The 18,808-nt window shown below is 37.9% G+C and overlaps 1 protein-coding gene across 1 annotated transcript in view; it reads left to right on the top strand.

Annotated features, from left to right (window-relative positions):
• Positions 1 to 1,846: 1,846 nt before the first annotated feature.
• Positions 1,847 to 18,808, top strand: part of LOC104530451 (ephrin type-A receptor 6-like) — a gene marked incomplete at both ends in the record, with an annotated part of 48,764 nt that continues 31,802 nt past the window's right edge. Inside the window, 4 exons of the mRNA XM_010175033.2 lie at positions 1,847 to 2,011; positions 6,480 to 6,588; positions 10,890 to 10,960; positions 14,046 to 14,171. Of these exons, the coding sequence (XP_010173335.2) occupies positions 1,847 to 2,011; positions 6,480 to 6,588; positions 10,890 to 10,960; positions 14,046 to 14,171 (471 nt within the window). The remainder of the gene's footprint in view (positions 2,012 to 6,479; positions 6,589 to 10,889; positions 10,961 to 14,045; positions 14,172 to 18,808) is intronic.

Genomic DNA, 18,808 nt, shown 5'->3' with positions numbered 1-18,808 from the left:
TCCCTGGGCAACCTGTTCCAGTGTCTGACCTGGAATGTTGCATATATCCTTACTAGGAACACCAAGGCATTTTGGTGTGATCATTAATGGTTCTGCATGAAGTTAATCATGCAATGCTGATCTGGTTTTTGGGAAGCACCTTCCCTTACTGACCAGCAGACTGAGGCAGCCATTGCTTGGAAGAACGTTGTTGTTGAACTCTTCTTATCCCTGCTGCAGAGGCCAATAAATGGAACACCTAAAAGAGTAAAATTGGTACTTTCTTTGTATAGGGAAATGAAGTTACCTAGGAAGGTCAGAAAAATTCTCTTCAAGGAAGCAGGGATGGATGAATGGATGTTACCAGGCATTTCTTCCACTGTTAAGGCTAAGAGGCTGCTGCTGGGAAATGTAATACCTTTGCAAAGCGTAGTAACTATTGCTTTTGGCCATGTTTGTTCTTGCCGTTTTATTCCACCTCCCTGTTTCAGCACCTTATAAGCAAAACACTTCTAGCAAAGCTGACAGGGATTCATATACTGCAGCACACACACGTTTACCACTGTTGCAGCTGTAAATTGAAGCATAACCTCACTCAATAGTTCCTGCTTTTATGTATCAGGAGTACCAGCTAGCTGAGTCACCACAAAAAACTCTACTCCTTCCTAGGATAGAATAAAATGTACTCTGAGAACAAAAAATCAGTTGTCCCGGGGCAAATATGCTTTAATGTCTATCTGTTTTCTCTCTCCCTCTCTATTTTTCTCTCTCTTTCCTCTAACTAGCTGTTTATGAAAGACTTGATTGGTTGTTGTTTTTAAAAAAATAATGACTCAAAGCATTCTTTTTTTCTGGAGGAATTTTTTTTTTTACTATATCACCTCAGAGGCCCTTCTGCCTGGTGAAATTTGTAAAATATTGAACAATTTACAGTGGTTAGGCAGTGCAGCGTTTTCATGCGGTAGCTCTGCTGTGCAGGGCTTGTTCCAAGGGTATTTTCTATGTCAACCTTCCCAATCATTAGGGAAAAAAAAATCTGAAAGGGAACTAGTTAGCTTCTTCTAGAAGGGACCTAAGGGGCAAACTGGCATGTGTGCAGTGTGGACTGGTGCTTGGGATAAACGGAGTGAGAAATATAAGCATGTGACGATTTTTAATCCAAAAGCAATGTAGACTTTTGTACACTTCAAATAAATCATATTAACAATTAAAAAATAAAAAGTTCAGAAATGCTGATAGAGTACCTGGTAAGGTATTTTATAAATTTGAAGACGATGAAAATTAATTAGTCTGAAATCCTGATCTTGATGAAACAATACCTTGAATTTCTTTACCACAGGCACAGATGGTGTCTTTCTTGTATTGCCAGATTTTTCCTCCTCTTCCCACATCCACAAAATCTGTCTTTAACTTTTCAGCCTTAAATCATGCTACTTTGGATTTATCACCAGATGTGATTTAGAACCTGAGCTCTATTCTTTCCAAAACTCCAAACCTGAAGAAAAAGGTCCTGAATCATTGATTCTGATAGAGGTCTAATGTTGTTTCAAGTACACGCTCTGATTCATGCCACAGCAGAGAACATCCCTAGGATTTTTAGAAATTACCAATCATTGAATTACCAATGCAAAACTGAGATTTTTGTTGTTGTTGTTAGAATGTTTGATGTTTTGACAATAGTAAATTAAATTTCTGGTTGAAACACACTAATGAGATGGCATGTATCTCATATTTAGAACCTGTCTTGCAGCATCTCTCCCCATGTCTGCCTAGTCCTACTGTTCATTCAATAGTAGTCAGCACTGGATGCCTCAGAATGTCTCATTTTAATCTTGAAGTATTTCCTTACTGCATTTTATGTTTGCAGCCATTTGTTCTTCAAATTTGACTCAATCCTATGTGATTTCTTTACTGTATGTGCCCAGAAGCCCCAGACTCAACTTTTCCTCTGCATTTCCTACGCAAGAGCGACATCCTTGCTCAGATCTCAAGCTGCTTGCACAGGCTTTCCGTTCATCCACTGGTCAGGAAGGTAACATCAGGGGCAACACTTGGAAGAAGGCTTTTCAAGTGAATACCTACCAAATTTTTTACATTCTTATGCTAGCAATGGCATTATTTTTCACTTTTTGAAGTCCTTTTTAAGATTGCCTTTCCATTGTCTCCTCCCTTTCCCACATTCCCCATTAGATTGGAACTGCAGCACTTCTGGAAATGTAAATTTACCATAATTAGAATTATATTATATTCTTTCCTATTGCTTTTAAGCACTGTTGTTTACAATGCCTTGTAAATCCATCTGACAGCCAGTTATGTCTATTAGAGCTCCAGTTCTCACCGTCCACACTTACCTATCTTACAGCTACTCAGTATTATCTGTCTAGCTGTCTTTCTGTCACTTCTTTATCTTTGAGTCTGCTGGAAGGTCTGCTGCCTGATAGATGTCAAGTTGAAATAACTAAAGGATGTAGCTAAGAGACAGAAGTGAGCTGTCATTAGGGCTTCCAGCCCTTTTATACCAAATACACAACCTTTTAAAAGATTTGGGAGAAATTTGCTCAAAGAAAGGAGAACAGAGCTGGAAGATTTTCTCTTATCTTTCATCCTTTTGCACTGTGACTAGAACACCTGCACTATTTCTCCCAGTCTGCCCAGTGAGGAAGTGAAAAAGCCTCAGGATATTTCCCTTCAGCCCAGAAAGGAGTGAAGGTGCAGCTCCTTCTCCACGCACGTGGGTGAAGAACCCAAAGAGGAGCTGAGAGAGGGTGTGGATGTGAAGGATGGTGGGGATACAACTGACACCAGCTGGATGCAGAAGGGATTTCTGGGCATAGTGTTAAGTAAGGAAGCTGGAATGATGCAGTTAAACACTTTAAATGTCATTTTGGGCATATAACCTGAGTTAAGCATGAAGAATAACTGGAGTGAAGAGTTTATCTGGATAATATGCTTCTAGATACATGTATGATACACGCTACAGTTTTAAAGTCAAATCATCACTTTGACTAATCACAGTAGTTGCAGCTACAGTGTGTTTGAAGAGTTTTGACACCCAAACATTATAGTATATTGTCTAATCATCTGCTGAGATGAGTAATAAATCCTTCCTCTTCCTTGGCTTATGCTACTCATTTTTTAAAGTATATTTTTGTCAAAATGAACTTACTAAGCAGATGGGCAGAAAGAATGAGACATACTACCAGACAAAACAACCAGCCCAGATGGGTACTGGAGAGGTAGTAGGTTCCCTTATGAGTCTTAACACTGCTCGTGGTTTACATACTCCTGTTGCACCAGCACTTCCTCACCCCCTTGCCTATCAACTTAAACTGTCTAATGGAGGGTGGTCCCATACAGCCACATTCATCACTGTGATCACAGAACTACTAACCATCCCTGCACTGGATGGATTTGGGTGGTGCGTACTCAGCAGGTATGACACCATGCACTGGACAGTGTAGAGAAAACAAAATACTGATTTTAGCTGTATGAATGCTGGTCATGTTGTCAAACAAATTAGATTCTGGAAAAAATGCTATTTACTTCTGTGTTTAAACGCAGCATTCTAATATATACACACAAAGAGATTAAATAAGGTTGCAGGAACTTGCTTGTCTTTGCAACGTATCATAATTGTTTTTTAAACTGAGTTTTTCTGTCTGGCATTATCAAGAATAGTCCTGAAGAGAAACATAGGGTCATATACCAATATGCATGGCTGATGGAGAGGAAAAATGAGGGAAGAAAGAGCAGGAAATGACAAAAAAGATTCAAGAACATGAACAACAGAAACAATACATGTTAAAACTTTATTATTTACAACTTGAACTTTGCCTTAAGAGAAAGCTGGATAAATGAGGAAAGAACAGAGAGATTGGGGGACATGCTGAATTTAATTTAGAATGGCAAAGTGCTGCAGAAATTTTAATTATTAAGTGTCCCTGTCTTCTCACTACCTAGATAGTGTTTTATGGAACTTTTTACCTGCATGTGAGGAGTCTGTGTATGCACATACACATCTGCTTATATATGCGTTACTCACTGCACTGTGCCTTTATTGATTTCTAGAAGGAACATGTCAAGCAAAAATAAGTATTTCCATCATTTGTCCTTACCTGCTTTTCTGTCAGTTTTTAAAAAATCTCCATTTTCCAATTATGCTTGTCTGTCATTTGACATTTTTATCTGACAAGTAAATTAAAGTCATCAGGAAGTTTCAGGCTTGAAAGCCCCTTATAGTGATTTGGCTACTTGAAAAAAAATCCTAATATATTAGACTCTGGCACCTCTGCCAACACAGTCAAATACAAACAAGAAAAACAGAATGATCATTTTTTAAGTACATACATTCTCAGCTAAAAATCGTATTCCTTAGAGGTGAAAAGAACTAAGTCAGTCTGGAATTAAACTGTTATTAAACTGATAGATTGAATTCTAGTTTAGCTAAAACACCAAGAACTAGCAGCTCCATTCAGCAGAAATAATCCAGGACACGTGCAGAGTGCTTCTTTGGACCGTGGAATCAGTCCCTATGTTTGCAGCTTTAATTCTCATGAATAAAAGTCCTGGGTTGTCTCTTTGGCAATGAATGTCTGTCAAAGAAAAACCACAGCTAATTTATCTTAGCCCATGGTTTGCTTTTCTCCTGCTGAATTTCTTCCTATTAAAAAAAAAAAAAAGAAAAAAGAGGGCTGCAGTTTGTCCTCTTTCTTCCATTGTAGAGATGGGCAAGACAGACATATCTAAAACCTCCTCCTCCATTTCCATTTCAAACTGTGCCGTAATGATCTTTGCAACATTTAGCATAACCCCTGCTAGCCTGAAAATAGCATTCAGCATTTCATCTGGAGAGCCTGTTATTATTTGCATTGTTACTTGTGTGGCATGACATTTGTTATGTTGTATTTTTCCAACTAAATCTGACCCTGTGGAACATAACACTGTGCAGAGCTAGAATCCACTCCCATAATATCACTAGATACCATTTTGGAGATTAGCTATTCAGTAAGTATTTGCTACATCGTTTTTTGGAAGATGTATATATTTAACTTGTCTGTGGAGAGCTTATGGCCACAGATACTGAATGCCTTATAATTGACTGCCTGTGCATATCTCCATTAAATTATATGGACAGAAACCTAATGACAGAAATTTAATAAGTTGTTTTTGCTGAAAATTTGACATAAACTACTATTGTTCCTATTTGTTTTACTGCTTTTACAAAGCCAGTTTACACTGCTAATTTTTAAACCACTCACAAATATTATTTCCAAGCCAAGTGTTTTTCTTGCAAAAAGCATTTTATGAGGCTTTGGGCAGCAATGTGTGCATTGTGTTGGGCTTCAGCAACTGCAAAGTGAGAGAATGTAGCCTGCTGAGCTTTCTCTTTACAGCAACCCAGGTGATTTCCCTAGGCTTTAATCATCTGGTGCCTGAAGAAAGCTGAAGATTTTGCTTATATAACAGTGTGCAAGTTTACAAAAATCAAAGTTGCTTTCCTGATAAATCTTTATTTATTTATTTATTTTCTATGTTTACTACTGTTGTCAGAGGTCATTGAATAGAGTTATTTATTCCCCTTTCAGAACAATGTTATGTTTCTTATGGAAACAGGTAGTAAGAATTAGGTAAATGTCGTGTAGTGACAATGTTCAAGTGTAACTGAGTTTAAGAAGTAAAACTTTGGAGTTACAAGGCAGGAGACAGAGAAAAAAATGTAGCCTGATATTTTTTCTGCTCATGTAGTACTTGGACAGTGAGGACCAACCAAACTGTAAGTAGGGACTTTGTCAGTGTAAAGATTTAGTATTATACAGAATAAATTAATAAAAAGAACAAGTGCCTAGAGAGCAGATGATTTCAGGTGATCTTTTTTAACTCTTAAATCTCCTACCAAAAGCAGAGAGAAAAACGTGAGGCATAAGAAAATAGATATTTTCTTTTTCAACTACAGTGTTACCAATTACCTGAGCATGGAATAGGTAAAACTTTATACATTTTGTGACAAGTAAAATAAATACCAGACATACAGAAGAGTTTGTGAGGCTACACATTAAATGTGCTTTTTCTGCTTTGCTTTCTCCTGAATTCCGTTTACTGTCTCTTACATACACAGCACTGCTGCTGACTTCACTGGGACAGCTGGGTGGGAGAAGTTCTGAATTAGATGCAGGATTAAGCTAAATAAAGCTAAAGGAAAAATATATTCTAATTTTTTGTCCAAAATCCTGACATATTCAAACTTTAGTAAATTACAAGTGTCTGATAATGCCAGCTCCTCATTTTAAAAACTTGTAAATATCTTCTTCCCTTCATCATAGTTGGGATGTGGATTATGGTTTTTATCTTCACAGGCGCATTCTCATCTAATGTCCTTGGTAAGCACCAAGGAAACTATTACAGAGTCATTGCAACATTTGACCAGTGAAATGTTATCACCCATTCTGCAAGAACTGTTGGTGATGGAGCTTTAACCTCTTTCCTTTGTGCTTCTCTTTCAGCTTCTGATATGGCTGCAGAGCAGGGACAGATTCTTGTAATTGCCACTGCTGCTGTTGGTGGATTCACTCTCCTGGTCATCCTCACTTTGTTCTTCCTAATAACCGGGAGGTAATTAACACTACAGTGTTCTTATTTACTCAAAGTCACCCAAAACTAAGAAATTAAGAATAATAGTTAAGTAATTCACCATATTTTCAGTGCTAAAATAAGGGTTAAACATAGCAGGTGAATGTCCTCTTTGTTCAGCACTGCTTATGCTCACATTTCCATTGGGAGTGTTGTTTTTTGTGAAAACCCATTTTGGGGAGCTAAGCAATTATGTGAAATCAGGAAATAGCTTGGCTGTTTTTAAAACAAGTTTCTGGACCTCTTCCCTGCAGAGCAAGAATTTAAAAATACAATGTACCTGCACCCTCAAGGCCCTGACATTACAATACAAAAAACCAAACCAAAACAAAAAACCCCACAGACTTTTTTACAAAATCTCGTAACTGTCAATTGCAAAGATTTGGAGGGTGTAACCTTAGGATGTTTGATGTCTTGGGGTTGGCAATGTAGTTTGCCAAAGGCACTGGTGTGGACAGTATTTTTATTACTTTTGCTATATTAAATTTCTAGGAAAAATAATACACAATTATGTATATGTTTTATGTGCACATTTCTCCATCTAGTAAGAGAAAATACAAGAATTATGTAATAAAATTAAATTAAGGAAAACTTTATTCCAAAATACTAGAATGATTCTACTGCCTGTGTTAGTACTGGTAAACAAAATACAGCTTCCTGAAGGTCCCAGTTGATTGGGTTTTGGCTTTTTGAATTGGATTGAAGATATCCCAGTTAAATCTACATTACAGCAGTACTGTTGCACTAACAGGGGAATTCACCCGTCTGGACAATGATTATTTTTTCTAACTACCCTGATTCTTATACTTAGAATTCTTTTAGTACAATTCTGATTGTCCACCTTCCTACAGTTGATGTGATGATCAGGATCAAATAATGACATTATGCAAATTGGATGAGAAAGCATTTTGATTTGAGTGGCCAGATGCCATGCTCAATTACACACTGAAGGTTTTACTCACAAATTCTAATTGAACTTGCTAAAAAACACTCATAGAGGTTGGAACATCAGTCCTTGCTGAAGCGCAGATTCCCACAGGTGTACTTCTTTCCATGGTGCCTTGTTTCCTTTTTCACTCAGCCTCTAAGAGTTTCCTGTGTGATTCAGTCCTGCAGTAAGCTCTGTGGCAGGGCTTGTGTGGGCTCTGGCCCCTTTCTACCCTTTTTACCTCTCCCTCCTTTAGACATGTAAAACAGCTGGCAGAAGAACTTCCATGTGAGGTGGATTCTTTATGGAGTTTCCTTCTTACCTGTCTTGGAGACAGAAAATATCAAGAGTTGAGACAGGATTCTGCACTGTTCATGTCCTGGTTTAGAGCCTGTGTTTGCATGTGGCGTAAAGATGTTACACGGACTCCTCTGAATGTGATAACGGTCATCACAGATGGGGCTCATATCCATAGATGGTGCTGCATTTTCAGATCTGTAATTAAGTTTCTGTTTGGTTGGTATAGCATTACCTCTAATTTGAAAATAAAGTTAAGTCCTATCAGTGTAGGCCAAAGGTTTTATTTGCAGTACCCCAGCAACCAAATACGGCACTACAGTAGCTACCATTATGTGAGTCAGTGCTCTCTCTCTGCTAAATAATAAAACCAGTTAAGTCCAACATTCTGTTGAAGTTAATGGGAGCAGTTAACATTAGAACGTATTGTGACCTTATATAATCTTAGAAGCTACATAAATATTCCTATAATTGCTACAAACACTGACAAACAAGTGGGATCTTTCAGAAGTAAGAGGAATTATTCAAAGAAAGACAAACTTTTGGAGAAACTGATTGTGTGGAATCCTTACGTGGAGACCTCATTAATATTTATAAATATATTAAGGGCGAATGTCATGAGGATGGAGCCAGGCTCTTCTCAGTGATGCCCAATGATAGGACAAGGGGCAATGGGTGTGAGCTGGAACACAGGAGGTTCTGCTTAAATTTCAGAAGGAACTTCTTTACAGTGAGGGTGACGGAGCCCTGGGACAGGCTGCCCAGGGAGGGTGTGGAGTCTCCTTCTCTGGAGGCATTCAAGCCCTGCCCGGACACCTTCCTGTGTGATCTCATTTAGGTTCCTGCTCTGGCAGGGGGATTGGACTGGATGATCTTCCGAGGTCCCTTCCAATCCCTGACATTCTGTGATTCTGTGATTCTGTAACTGAAACGCTTCCTTTAGAAAAAACACTCTAAACTCAGGAATGAAAAAAAAAATACAGAGATGGATTTCTTTCTGTGTTTATTCCTCCTGGTAAAAATATCAGTGATTCTCTTAGCTTTCTAACATCTTACTCAATGGAACCATTTCAATTATGTAAGGTATGAATTAATTTTGAAGTGATACTTAAATGCAGTGATAAGAGTGTATTCCACAGAAGACGGAGCAAGAAAATTTTGAATAAATACTCAATTTACTCTAGGACTGGAGGCAAATTTCTGCATGAAAAATGGGATTGGTCCCCTACAATGTGCTCTGCTTCACTGTTTAGAATTAGCAATTTGATGAGCTGTCAAGTCACAGGGCTTCTGATGAGTCTATTCATGGTGGAGAGGTTGGGTTAAATCAGCACCTGCCTCTGCACTTTGCTGAGTGATTATCCACCAAGAGCAAGCAGGAAGCACGGCTGTCAATTGCAGATAGAAAAGTGAAAGCGATGGAGACTTCGAGCACAGGATATGCAGTGAGACAAGGGGTCTTGGCTAAATTCCAGGAAATGGGATGTTGAAGCCCAGTGTGATTTATTCTTATCATTACAGAAATTATTCCTCTCCCCTTGTTCTGTAGCCAACGCTAACAGGGAATGGGGGGCTAGAGCTGGAAGACTCCTCTGCTGGTGATTACTCACTGGCTTCTGTAGTCAAACTGTGGGGCCACGTGCATACGTAGGAGGATTGGACAGGGTTAAAGCCCTGTTTCTTTGACTGTTCCCTTGGGCACTTTAAGTGTAAGAGGTTGTGTTCAGTGTTCTTGGCAGTTGGCCACCCTACAGACCAGTTATTCAGGTCCTAAAACTGGCACTGGCATTTTTAGTGGTCCTAGCAACTGGTGTATAATCTAAAGATTTCCACAGAAGCTGAGCAACACTAGTTGCTGTTTTCCCCCATAAGGGTACATAAGCATGACAGCTTCAGAAGCTTCTGTCCTTCAGGTGTTCGTCATCACCTCTGTATCAATGAATGAATTTCTGAGTGTTCCTCCTCTGTTTCAGTAGTTTAACTGAGCCATTGAAATGAGGTGGGTGTGTTCAGATATATCTCATATCTCCATTGTTCGTATTGTACTGGATAGACTATCTGTAATTATAGTCTGTTTTATTTGATAAGGCTGGTCGTGAACACACAGAGACTAGTAATTTTTTTCAAGCTAGTCTTGGAACTGAATGTCTCTTCACTCACCAAAGTACATGTCCACATGCACTACTGTTCTCCACTGGGGTCAGTGTCCCAACAGCCCTTAGACCAAAAGATTTCCCTCTAAGTCATATTTCTTCGGCTGTTCAGTGAGTGAGAAAGAACTTTAAGACCAAGAAGAAATAATTTGTAGGTAGGCAGCATTCAGGCTGGGGAAGATTTCATTGCAGGGAACCTGAAACTTTGTCATGTGGTGGTTTTCTCCAACATACCCTTGTGTTGTGAGGTGAGGTTGCTAACAGTTCGTGAATATCCACAGACTTTTGTATTGTTTGCCAAGGATTCACGATTTTATAGCAATCATACAGGCATGTGCTAAATCATCATATTCACATAGCAGACTATGTATTGTTTATCCTATATGATAGCTGCTATCTTAGAAGAAATAAATCAGTGCCTGCCTCAGACAGAACAGAACGACTCGGGGGAAAAACAAACAGTGGTCCTGATGTGAAAAAATACTTTCTTTTTTTCATGAAACATAGTGAAGTCGTAGAAACCATTATCTTATGGAGAAAATGTGAATTTTTTTGACCCACTGAATATGAAAGTTAATAGGATAAGGTTTAATTAACACAAACCAGTGTATGCAAACAATAATGCAGGGAACTAGTGTTTTATTAAAGTATCATGATTCTTTGGAGGAGTCAAACTTGGAAATAAAGTATTACATTAAACTTGAATTTAAGTAGTCATTTTCATATTATTTTTATTTATATCTAATCTGTTTGTTGTTCTTCATACATATTTCTGTCTGTAGATTCATAACTAAATATATATTCCAAATGCAAAGATTTTGGCTTTCATAAAAGTGCAGATAAAGCCTCCTGTAAATTTATTTTACAAGTATTTTAATTAAAACCTCACTTGTTTTTCTTAAAAGATGCCAGTGGTACATAAAGGCCAAAATGAAATCTGAAGAGAAAAGAAGAGCTCATTTGCAAAATGGAGATGGTAAGTATTTCAATACTGTGTTACATAATATCTATATCACATTTTAAATGAAGAACATTCCTTATTTTCTCTGCAGCGTTTGCCCTTGATGTTTTAATCTGGGTGTTTGAATAGTTCCTTACTCTCTGCATCATCCAGGGTGTTTACGTTTATTTGTATATCCTTTGAACACTTTCAATTAATTCAGTCTAGTTAATAAGTTTTTTGCATGTTCTATGAATAATATTTATCAGTTTTTCAGATATATTTCTTTGAATTCTCAACTAGTCTGGACCATATTGAATTTCTGCCTCAAAATTCCTTTCCTGGTGACTATGTGCCTTATATTTATCCAGTTCCCTTTGGCTTTAGGGATCTACACTTCCAGCCACCCAAGAAATAAAAACTGAAATGGGTTACCTTCCCTCATGTTCCTGTTCACTGATCAGTGCAGTGAGAGAAAATCCTAACAGTCTCTCATGGGCAGTATATTAGTTTATTTAGTTTAGTTTAACTACTTGGTTTCAATTACTAGCCTCTCTGTTTTATTTTAGAGTAGCTATTTAAAGTTTTTATTTATTCAAAAGGTATTATACAAAGGGTATTACATTTTAGTATTTTTCTGTAATTTTTAATAACATCCCTGGAAATACTGTGATGGAGACAGAAACTGAGTCACCAGAAATAAAATGTTTTTTCAGGTGATACAACTATATCCAGCCAAGTGGCTCTTTCTGTCAAGGAAAATGGCACATTTGCCCATTAAAGATACTTCCTAGGAAGATTTGTTTGTCATTTGTTTCTGAATATGGTCAGAAAGGAAAGAAGACAAAAACCTTCCTGCTGGAGAGTTTGATAGATGCCTCTGAGACCATGACTGAATTTGAAAAAAGCCTCACTCAGGGTCTTTCAGGCCAGAGTAAATGATGACTGTATTTCATGTTGACACAAAGCTTCATTGTTGCCAACAATACTCTTGTCTTCTACACTGACCACTCGGCATCTCTGTAAGGAGTACGTCCTTCATGCTAGTGGCAATCTTTGTCTGTCTGCTGACTGCCTATAGATTTGGCATCCAGCATCTCAACTTAAAACAATATAAAACATCTCCTGTTCATCCTTCCTCTCTCCCTTGGGAACTTGGTGTGGGTCAGAGGAAGATTTCAGGAAATAAACTCTTTGAAAGGAGTTAGAAAGGGGTCCATGATCTTGCTAATAATATGACATCCCATGATGTCTGGTGTCTTCCCCATTTCTGTATGGTGTGTATACTCTGTCGGCAGTGGTCCAGATGGTTGTTGCACACTATTTAATGAAGGCCAGCCACATCCATGTGTCCTGAACGTGGGTTCTTCACCTAATGCATCTCGGCTTATCAGGTACTGAACTGCTTTAGACTCAGCTACTAAATGATGAGAGGCAGAAGGTTGAGAGATACTTAATTCTTTTAAGCGACTCTCTGGACCCAGCTGCATTCTGGACCCTCCTCTTATCCTGATTAGTTGATGCATTATCTATATCAACTTCTCTTAATGAATTGAAAGTTTTCCAGAACTTAATCACCGCATGGCAGCAGCCTAAAAAAATTCCCATCCAGATAGTCCAAGAGAAACAACATGAGTTCTTGGACATGCCATACTCAAGAACACAAGAGGTTTTAGCCGTGCCAGAAAATGATGGCTTGCTGCAGCCTGCCAAAGCAATCTGGCACCACCCCACTATTGCCACGGCCATCTCCAGGGAAGCAAACAAATTATCGAAGCCTTGTAAATGGATTTGGATATTTTTGTTCTTGTCTTGCACCTGGCTATCTGGTTGTTCAAGCTGAACAGAAGATAACAAAGCAGCACAGTCCTCTAGGACCCATGCTCAGAGAAAAGGATCTCAAAGATTGGACCTGTTTGACACAAGGAATGCTCAGCCATTCACCTATAACTGAAAGGAGTGAATTAGAAAGCAGTGTTCTCAAACTAAAGGACAGATTGCTGAAATTGCCCAGCGAGCAGCAAAGGGAAATATAAACTGCTTTGGCAGTAGTCACTGTTAGTCTTCGGGATCTGCTTTTCCTCGTAACACTGAGCCCTCACTTGGTGTCTCTGTAGACACCCTTTCAAAAGTGACCAGCTCAGAGCTCATCTTTTCTCTTGTGACTTGCTGCATTTTCCAGATTTACCAGCTGTACTTGAAGCATTCCTTAAGGATGTGAGCTAAGTGCAGAGACTCCAAGGAGCCTCTTCAGAATAAAATACTAATTAGCATTTGGAAAGGAAATGCTTATATAATAAATAAATAAATTGAACATACTTTGTCTTACCCAAAGTAGCATTTTTCTTAAAACTTAGCTAGGGCTGTTATTTTTTCCTAAGAAGTTGTTTCCAAAAACTTTATTGTCCTCTTAATTTTCCTACCTGAAATGCTATACCTCAGGAGATGCTTGTATTCAGCTGGGACAGAGATGAAACAGCATGAGATTGACACTATCTTATCAGTTGAATACCAAAGACTGAGTTTTCTAAAGGCCTTTGAGTTTTTGTTCTGTGGGACAGGATAAACTCTGGGACCTGTGTAGCTAGCAAGCATGACAGTAACTGAAAGGATGTTTGATGCAGCAATGCACTGCAGCAATCCTAAAGAAGTGTCCATGCTTTCAGGCACCCAGAAATCTCTCAGGAGATTTATTTCAGATGGTTCTTTTGAATGCTTTTGCTAGCATTGGGTTGGCAGAGCCTTATCCTCTGTCTATGGAGTTGTAACACCCAGCTCTTTAATGTCTCTGAAGTCTAACCTAAAAAAGGATAAGGGCAAATGCTTAAGTCTGTGCCCAGTCAATCTTTGAAGGCCTTGGTGCTGCCAGCGCATGGGGATAACTGATGTGCATTCTACGGATGGTTTCTGTGAAATCAGTAGCAAGCATTAGTAGTTTTGGGTCATTATCCTCTTCCGTTGAGTTCTCAAACTTCAAATGTGGAAGATTTAGTATATTATTTCCTCTCCTTTCAATTGCCTTGTCAACAATTAAAAAAAAAAGGGGGGGGAGAAAACCATATTGTTACCGTGCGTGAATGTCAAAGAATGCTTGGTTGATAGTATTCTTTCTTTTTTGCAGTACGTTTCCCAGGAATCAAAACATACATTGATCCAGACACGTATGAAGACCCATCTCTTGCTGTCCATGAGTTTGCAAAGGAGATAGATCCTTCGAGAATTCGTATTGAGAGAGTTATTGGGGCAGGTAAAAGTACACTCACTTTAAAAAATGTCTAGGCATGGATAGGCTGCTTTTCTCTAGTCACTATGGTAATGCAAGTGGGCAAGTATAGTACAAAATGTGGGCATATTTCAGCTGCAGGTTCACCTCTTACATCCCTGTTTGTCTTCGTCCAAGTGTGTGATGGGGACAGAGAGGAATTACATCTGAACAATTGTTTTAGACCTTGTTCTCATCTCTGGGTTGTTTACCTTGAGTTGAGAACATCACATTGGGGATGTAGGCCACTTCACAGCTGTTTGAAAATAAGTTTCAGAAGCTCATTAATCCTGTATGTATATTGGCCTTTTTTTCTATGGGAGTTAACAGGCCCCTTGTGTTTTTGGGAGTCTCACCCTTTGCTAATGTGCTGTGTTTATAGGCATGTCTATTCTGTGCATTAATTGATATCCTCTTGTCTTAGCTTTGATTTAATTGTCAGGTTTTGCTACTCAGGAAAATGCTGTGGAAGTGTTCCCACGCATTCACTTCTGGAAGCCTTTGCAGGGATAAAGGCTCGTGGCTGCTGTCTAGAGTTCACTAGAGGTCCTGGTGGCAGCTCAGTGGTGACAGAAAACACACCTTTGTAATTAACACAACAAAAGTGAAATACTAGAAAAGATCAGAGTCTTGTAAAACCATTTCCTGTAATTTGTGTTCCAACTCTCTACAGCAGATAGCATTTCATTATTGACCAGGTCCTGAGATTGTTTGCTCTCTGTTTTACCCAGATGTAGTTTACTGAGGACTTTGAGAAATAAGGCTTGAAAAGGGCCTTACAGAGTTACCTAACTAGTGGATCTCAGTGCATGGCTTGTGACCAACATGTCATTCAGAAGGCCCACCACCATTTCTCACAGTTATAATAAATTAAAACAAAAAACAGACTGACAGGGAGAGTCTGAAGTTTCTGTGGTGCATTAAATCCTCTGTGTTGTTAGCTGCACATTGTCAGTGGCTGGGGAGCATCAATAATTTCTCAACTCCAACAGAAAGGGAAGGTGAGAGAACTAAGGGTCTGTGATTTTGATGGACGTAGGAACAGAATCCTGAGCTCTAATTCAAGCTCTGAAATTTAATTCTTTCTTGTGAAAGACATTAACACAATACCTGTCTTCAGGTTATACAATATTTCTCTGTGTCCTTAAGATATTAAGAGTGACTGAGTGCCGTGATTGAGAGACGGGGCACAGCTTGATGCAAGCAAAAGCCGTTTATTACAGTTACCTACATATATTTATACTTAGCAGAAGACAGCGTGTTTTAGACTGATTGGTGTTTTCAATATCAATATCGTATTACAGGCTCATTGGTCTGCATTTCGACTGAGTTTTGTAAATTGCTGTCTTAAAGGTACTTATAATACTGACTACACAGATGTTTTGTCTTCATCTCACTGTAATTTTATTTCAGTAGCAAGAGTTAGTATGTTCCATATTCCAGTGCCCCTCTTTGAGCTATCCATTCTGGGCTTTCTTTAACAATGCTGTTTTCTTACTTACTAAGTAAATGTCAACATACAAATGCTTTTTTTTTTTACCTTATTTACTTTCTCTAACTTTAATGCCATCAAGAAAAAAAAAATTCACAGTACAACAGACTGCAAAAATCAGAGTTACATCTTGTAGAAGGAAGTCAGTGGAAAAAAAATATATTTTCGTTTGCTCATAGTGAACCCACCAAAGAACTCAAGCTCGCAAGTATTGTCAGGAAAACTACTATCAGAAAATGTAACACACTGCAATCCTTCTTTTTTATCTTTGTTTCATATATCTTAGTCGCTCAGGAAAGGTGAGGTATTTTTCAGTTCAGATCCCTCATTTAATGATACGTTACTACGCTGATAGCACTGGAAATGTCTCCAGTGTTGCTAAAAAGTGTTTTATGCACTGCAAAATATCATGCGAATAATGTAACAGAAATATAGCCTGGTCTGTTAACAAACAGGGGAGAGAAAGTATCGACCTGAAAATCAGAGAGAAAATTGTTTCACGCTGCAGTCCATATCACTCGAGTACTTTAGAGTTTACGTCGCCACTTAAGCCAGATGATATGTAGCTGGCACTGTGCACCATTGGAATTATGAGCTTGAGAGAGCCCCCGGAGGGCTGACTTCTGCAGAAAATGTTCTATCTGATTTCTTTTATTTCTTCCTTTTCTTCAGGCATACTGTAGTTATCGACATCTTAGATTATAAAGCATATTGTACTACATTCAGCACTGGTATAACTGCTGATTTCAAAGGAGTTGAAGACGACAGACGAGGATTGAGCTTATTGATTTTAGTTCAGATGAAAATTGTGTCCTTATTGTCAACTTAATTCATTTATGAAAATTCTTTACTCAGCTTCTCCCTTTTCTTCTCTGCGTGGGAGAGTATTTTTTTGCTTTGACTTTTTTTTCTCCCCCTAAAATTACTTGGGTAACCTGTCATCTTCAAAGATATTTGCCTAACAGGACTTGCAAACTGGTTGCAATGAAATTTAAACCTATTTCCATGCAGGCAAGATACAGGTTAAATGCCATGCCTGGGGCACGGAGAGTACAAATTCTCACAGAGTTCTTTTTTAGCTGCTACAAGACATCACATATCATTATAATTCACAGCAGTCCTAAAACTTTCTTCATGCTTTCTCTCTAATTCTGTGTTAAACATTGCAACCAGATATAAAATGGATTAATTCTCATAGGAGAATTAATTTTAAAAGATGTTTACAATTTTAACCTAAGTGTAACAAAAAATTAAAATCTTTTACAAAGTGAAACATTAAAATATTTTAAGAAGTGAATGAGTAAATTTCCTAAATATGTTTTGTTTGAACATTTATTTTAATCAATTATTTTCATTTTGTAACTTTAATTTTTTAGAACAAAAATTATTTCCATTCAAGAACTAGAAGTTTTCATTTTGAAAATGTCAAAGTGGAACATTGCAAATATTTGAATTTTTTTTTCTAGCATTTCTGGTCAAGACATTTTTTGAAACTGGTCTTTTCCTGAAGGCATTTTCCAATTTGGTTTTTCAATGGAAAAAGTAATGTCCAAAAGCTCTTGATAATTCACTAGTTGCAGTACAGATGGCTTTGATGCTGAAGGCAAGTATTTTTTCTAGTTTCTTTTTCCAGCTTACCTGACTCTGTACGAGTTATTTTTTTGAAGTATTTGGTAATTAAAATCTTTTATGACATGAATTGAAAATGGAAATTATATTATTTGCTGATAAATAATCTATCTGAAGATGATGCCATCAAATCAGAAGTAATATTTTCAAATAAAGCTACTGATTATCTAATTTCTGATTACAGCACTGTTAAAAGTTAAAATCTCCTTACCTCAGACACACATACACTATAGACTAGAAAAACAGAGACTTTGTATTTATGACTTTTGTCCTGTACTTCAGTCTCTGCTTAGAAATGCAAAATCTAAGAGCCCCTGAGTCTATTTACCTACTTATACTCTGTTGTACAGGTACATCTAAATCCTGCACAAGACATTGGGATTTCTCTGCAATCGTTTATTATGTTATATGGACAATTTGGTCTCCTCTTTTGGTGACAAGTACTAGTAATACAAGGGTAGTACTACGTGATGTAAAAAAAGAGAGCAAATATCTAAAATTCTTGTGTGTACACTGACTGCTCCACATAATGATGTTTTTCCATCAGCTACTAAAAACAGGTTCATAGAAGGTGGCAACAAATGGTCATATTGAAAAAGTAGCAAAATCTTCAAGCAGTAACAGCAAACTGGAAAATAGACTTTAGTAGTTACAAAGTTCAAGATGGCACTTGGCCTGCAACAGTGAAAGGCATCATAGCCAAAATAAAAAGAGAACGTCTATAATTTAGTAGTAGATTTCATGAACTTTCCTATTGCAAGTTCATGTCATTAGGCAGGTAATAATAGGAAATGAGAAGCAGCAACAGTTTAAGAAAGGATGCTGAGCTTGCAAGATTGCTTTGAGAAAAAAATGAATTAGTGCAATCTCTTGTTAAAATCCTTTTCAAGTCCCCCTAGTAGACATCTACTGAGCTGTTTTTGAATGCAGCTACTATATTCGTTGCAGCCAGTTAATTGAAACTTTGATCTTGGCTCTCCCAGTCTTCCCCTCTGGCATGCTTTTGGTGTTGCAGTACATCTGCAAACTCTCTGAATTACTATCCTTCCTTCTGGTGCTTTGATGAAAGTAAAGCAAGTGAAATACAGACTCTGCAAAGTCCTTTCTAAATTATTCATGCTTTACTTACTCCATGTGTAGACACAAGAGATCTGCATTAAAGTAACAATATCTACACATAAATCCAGATTCAAGATGGTTATGTAGTCAAGTTACTTCCTCTGAGTGGCTTCCCATCATCTCCTACCCTACATCTGGTTTATCTGAGAAAAAAAACTGTTTTGTAGACCTTTAGATTGAATGAAAGATTCCAGGTTAATAGCTGTTAATGGTCTTCTGTTAGTCTACTAATAACTTCTGCTGACATCTTGGTTCAAACTGGAGGGTAAAGGCAGTAGGGGAAACAGGTTGCAGCCAAAATGGAAATTGCAGTTTGATCAATTATTCGTAATAGCAAGCAGATTACGATACCAAAGGCAAAGCAGAACCTGTTTGTAAGTGC

This window comes from Antrostomus carolinensis, unplaced genomic scaffold (genome assembly GCF_000700745.2).
Source record: "Antrostomus carolinensis isolate BGI_N321 unplaced genomic scaffold, ASM70074v2 scaffold28009, whole genome shotgun sequence".
In the NCBI taxonomy this organism is placed as follows: domain Eukaryota; kingdom Metazoa; phylum Chordata; class Aves; order Caprimulgiformes; family Caprimulgidae; genus Antrostomus; species Antrostomus carolinensis.
This window is presented reverse-complemented; position numbering and strand designations above follow the sequence as displayed.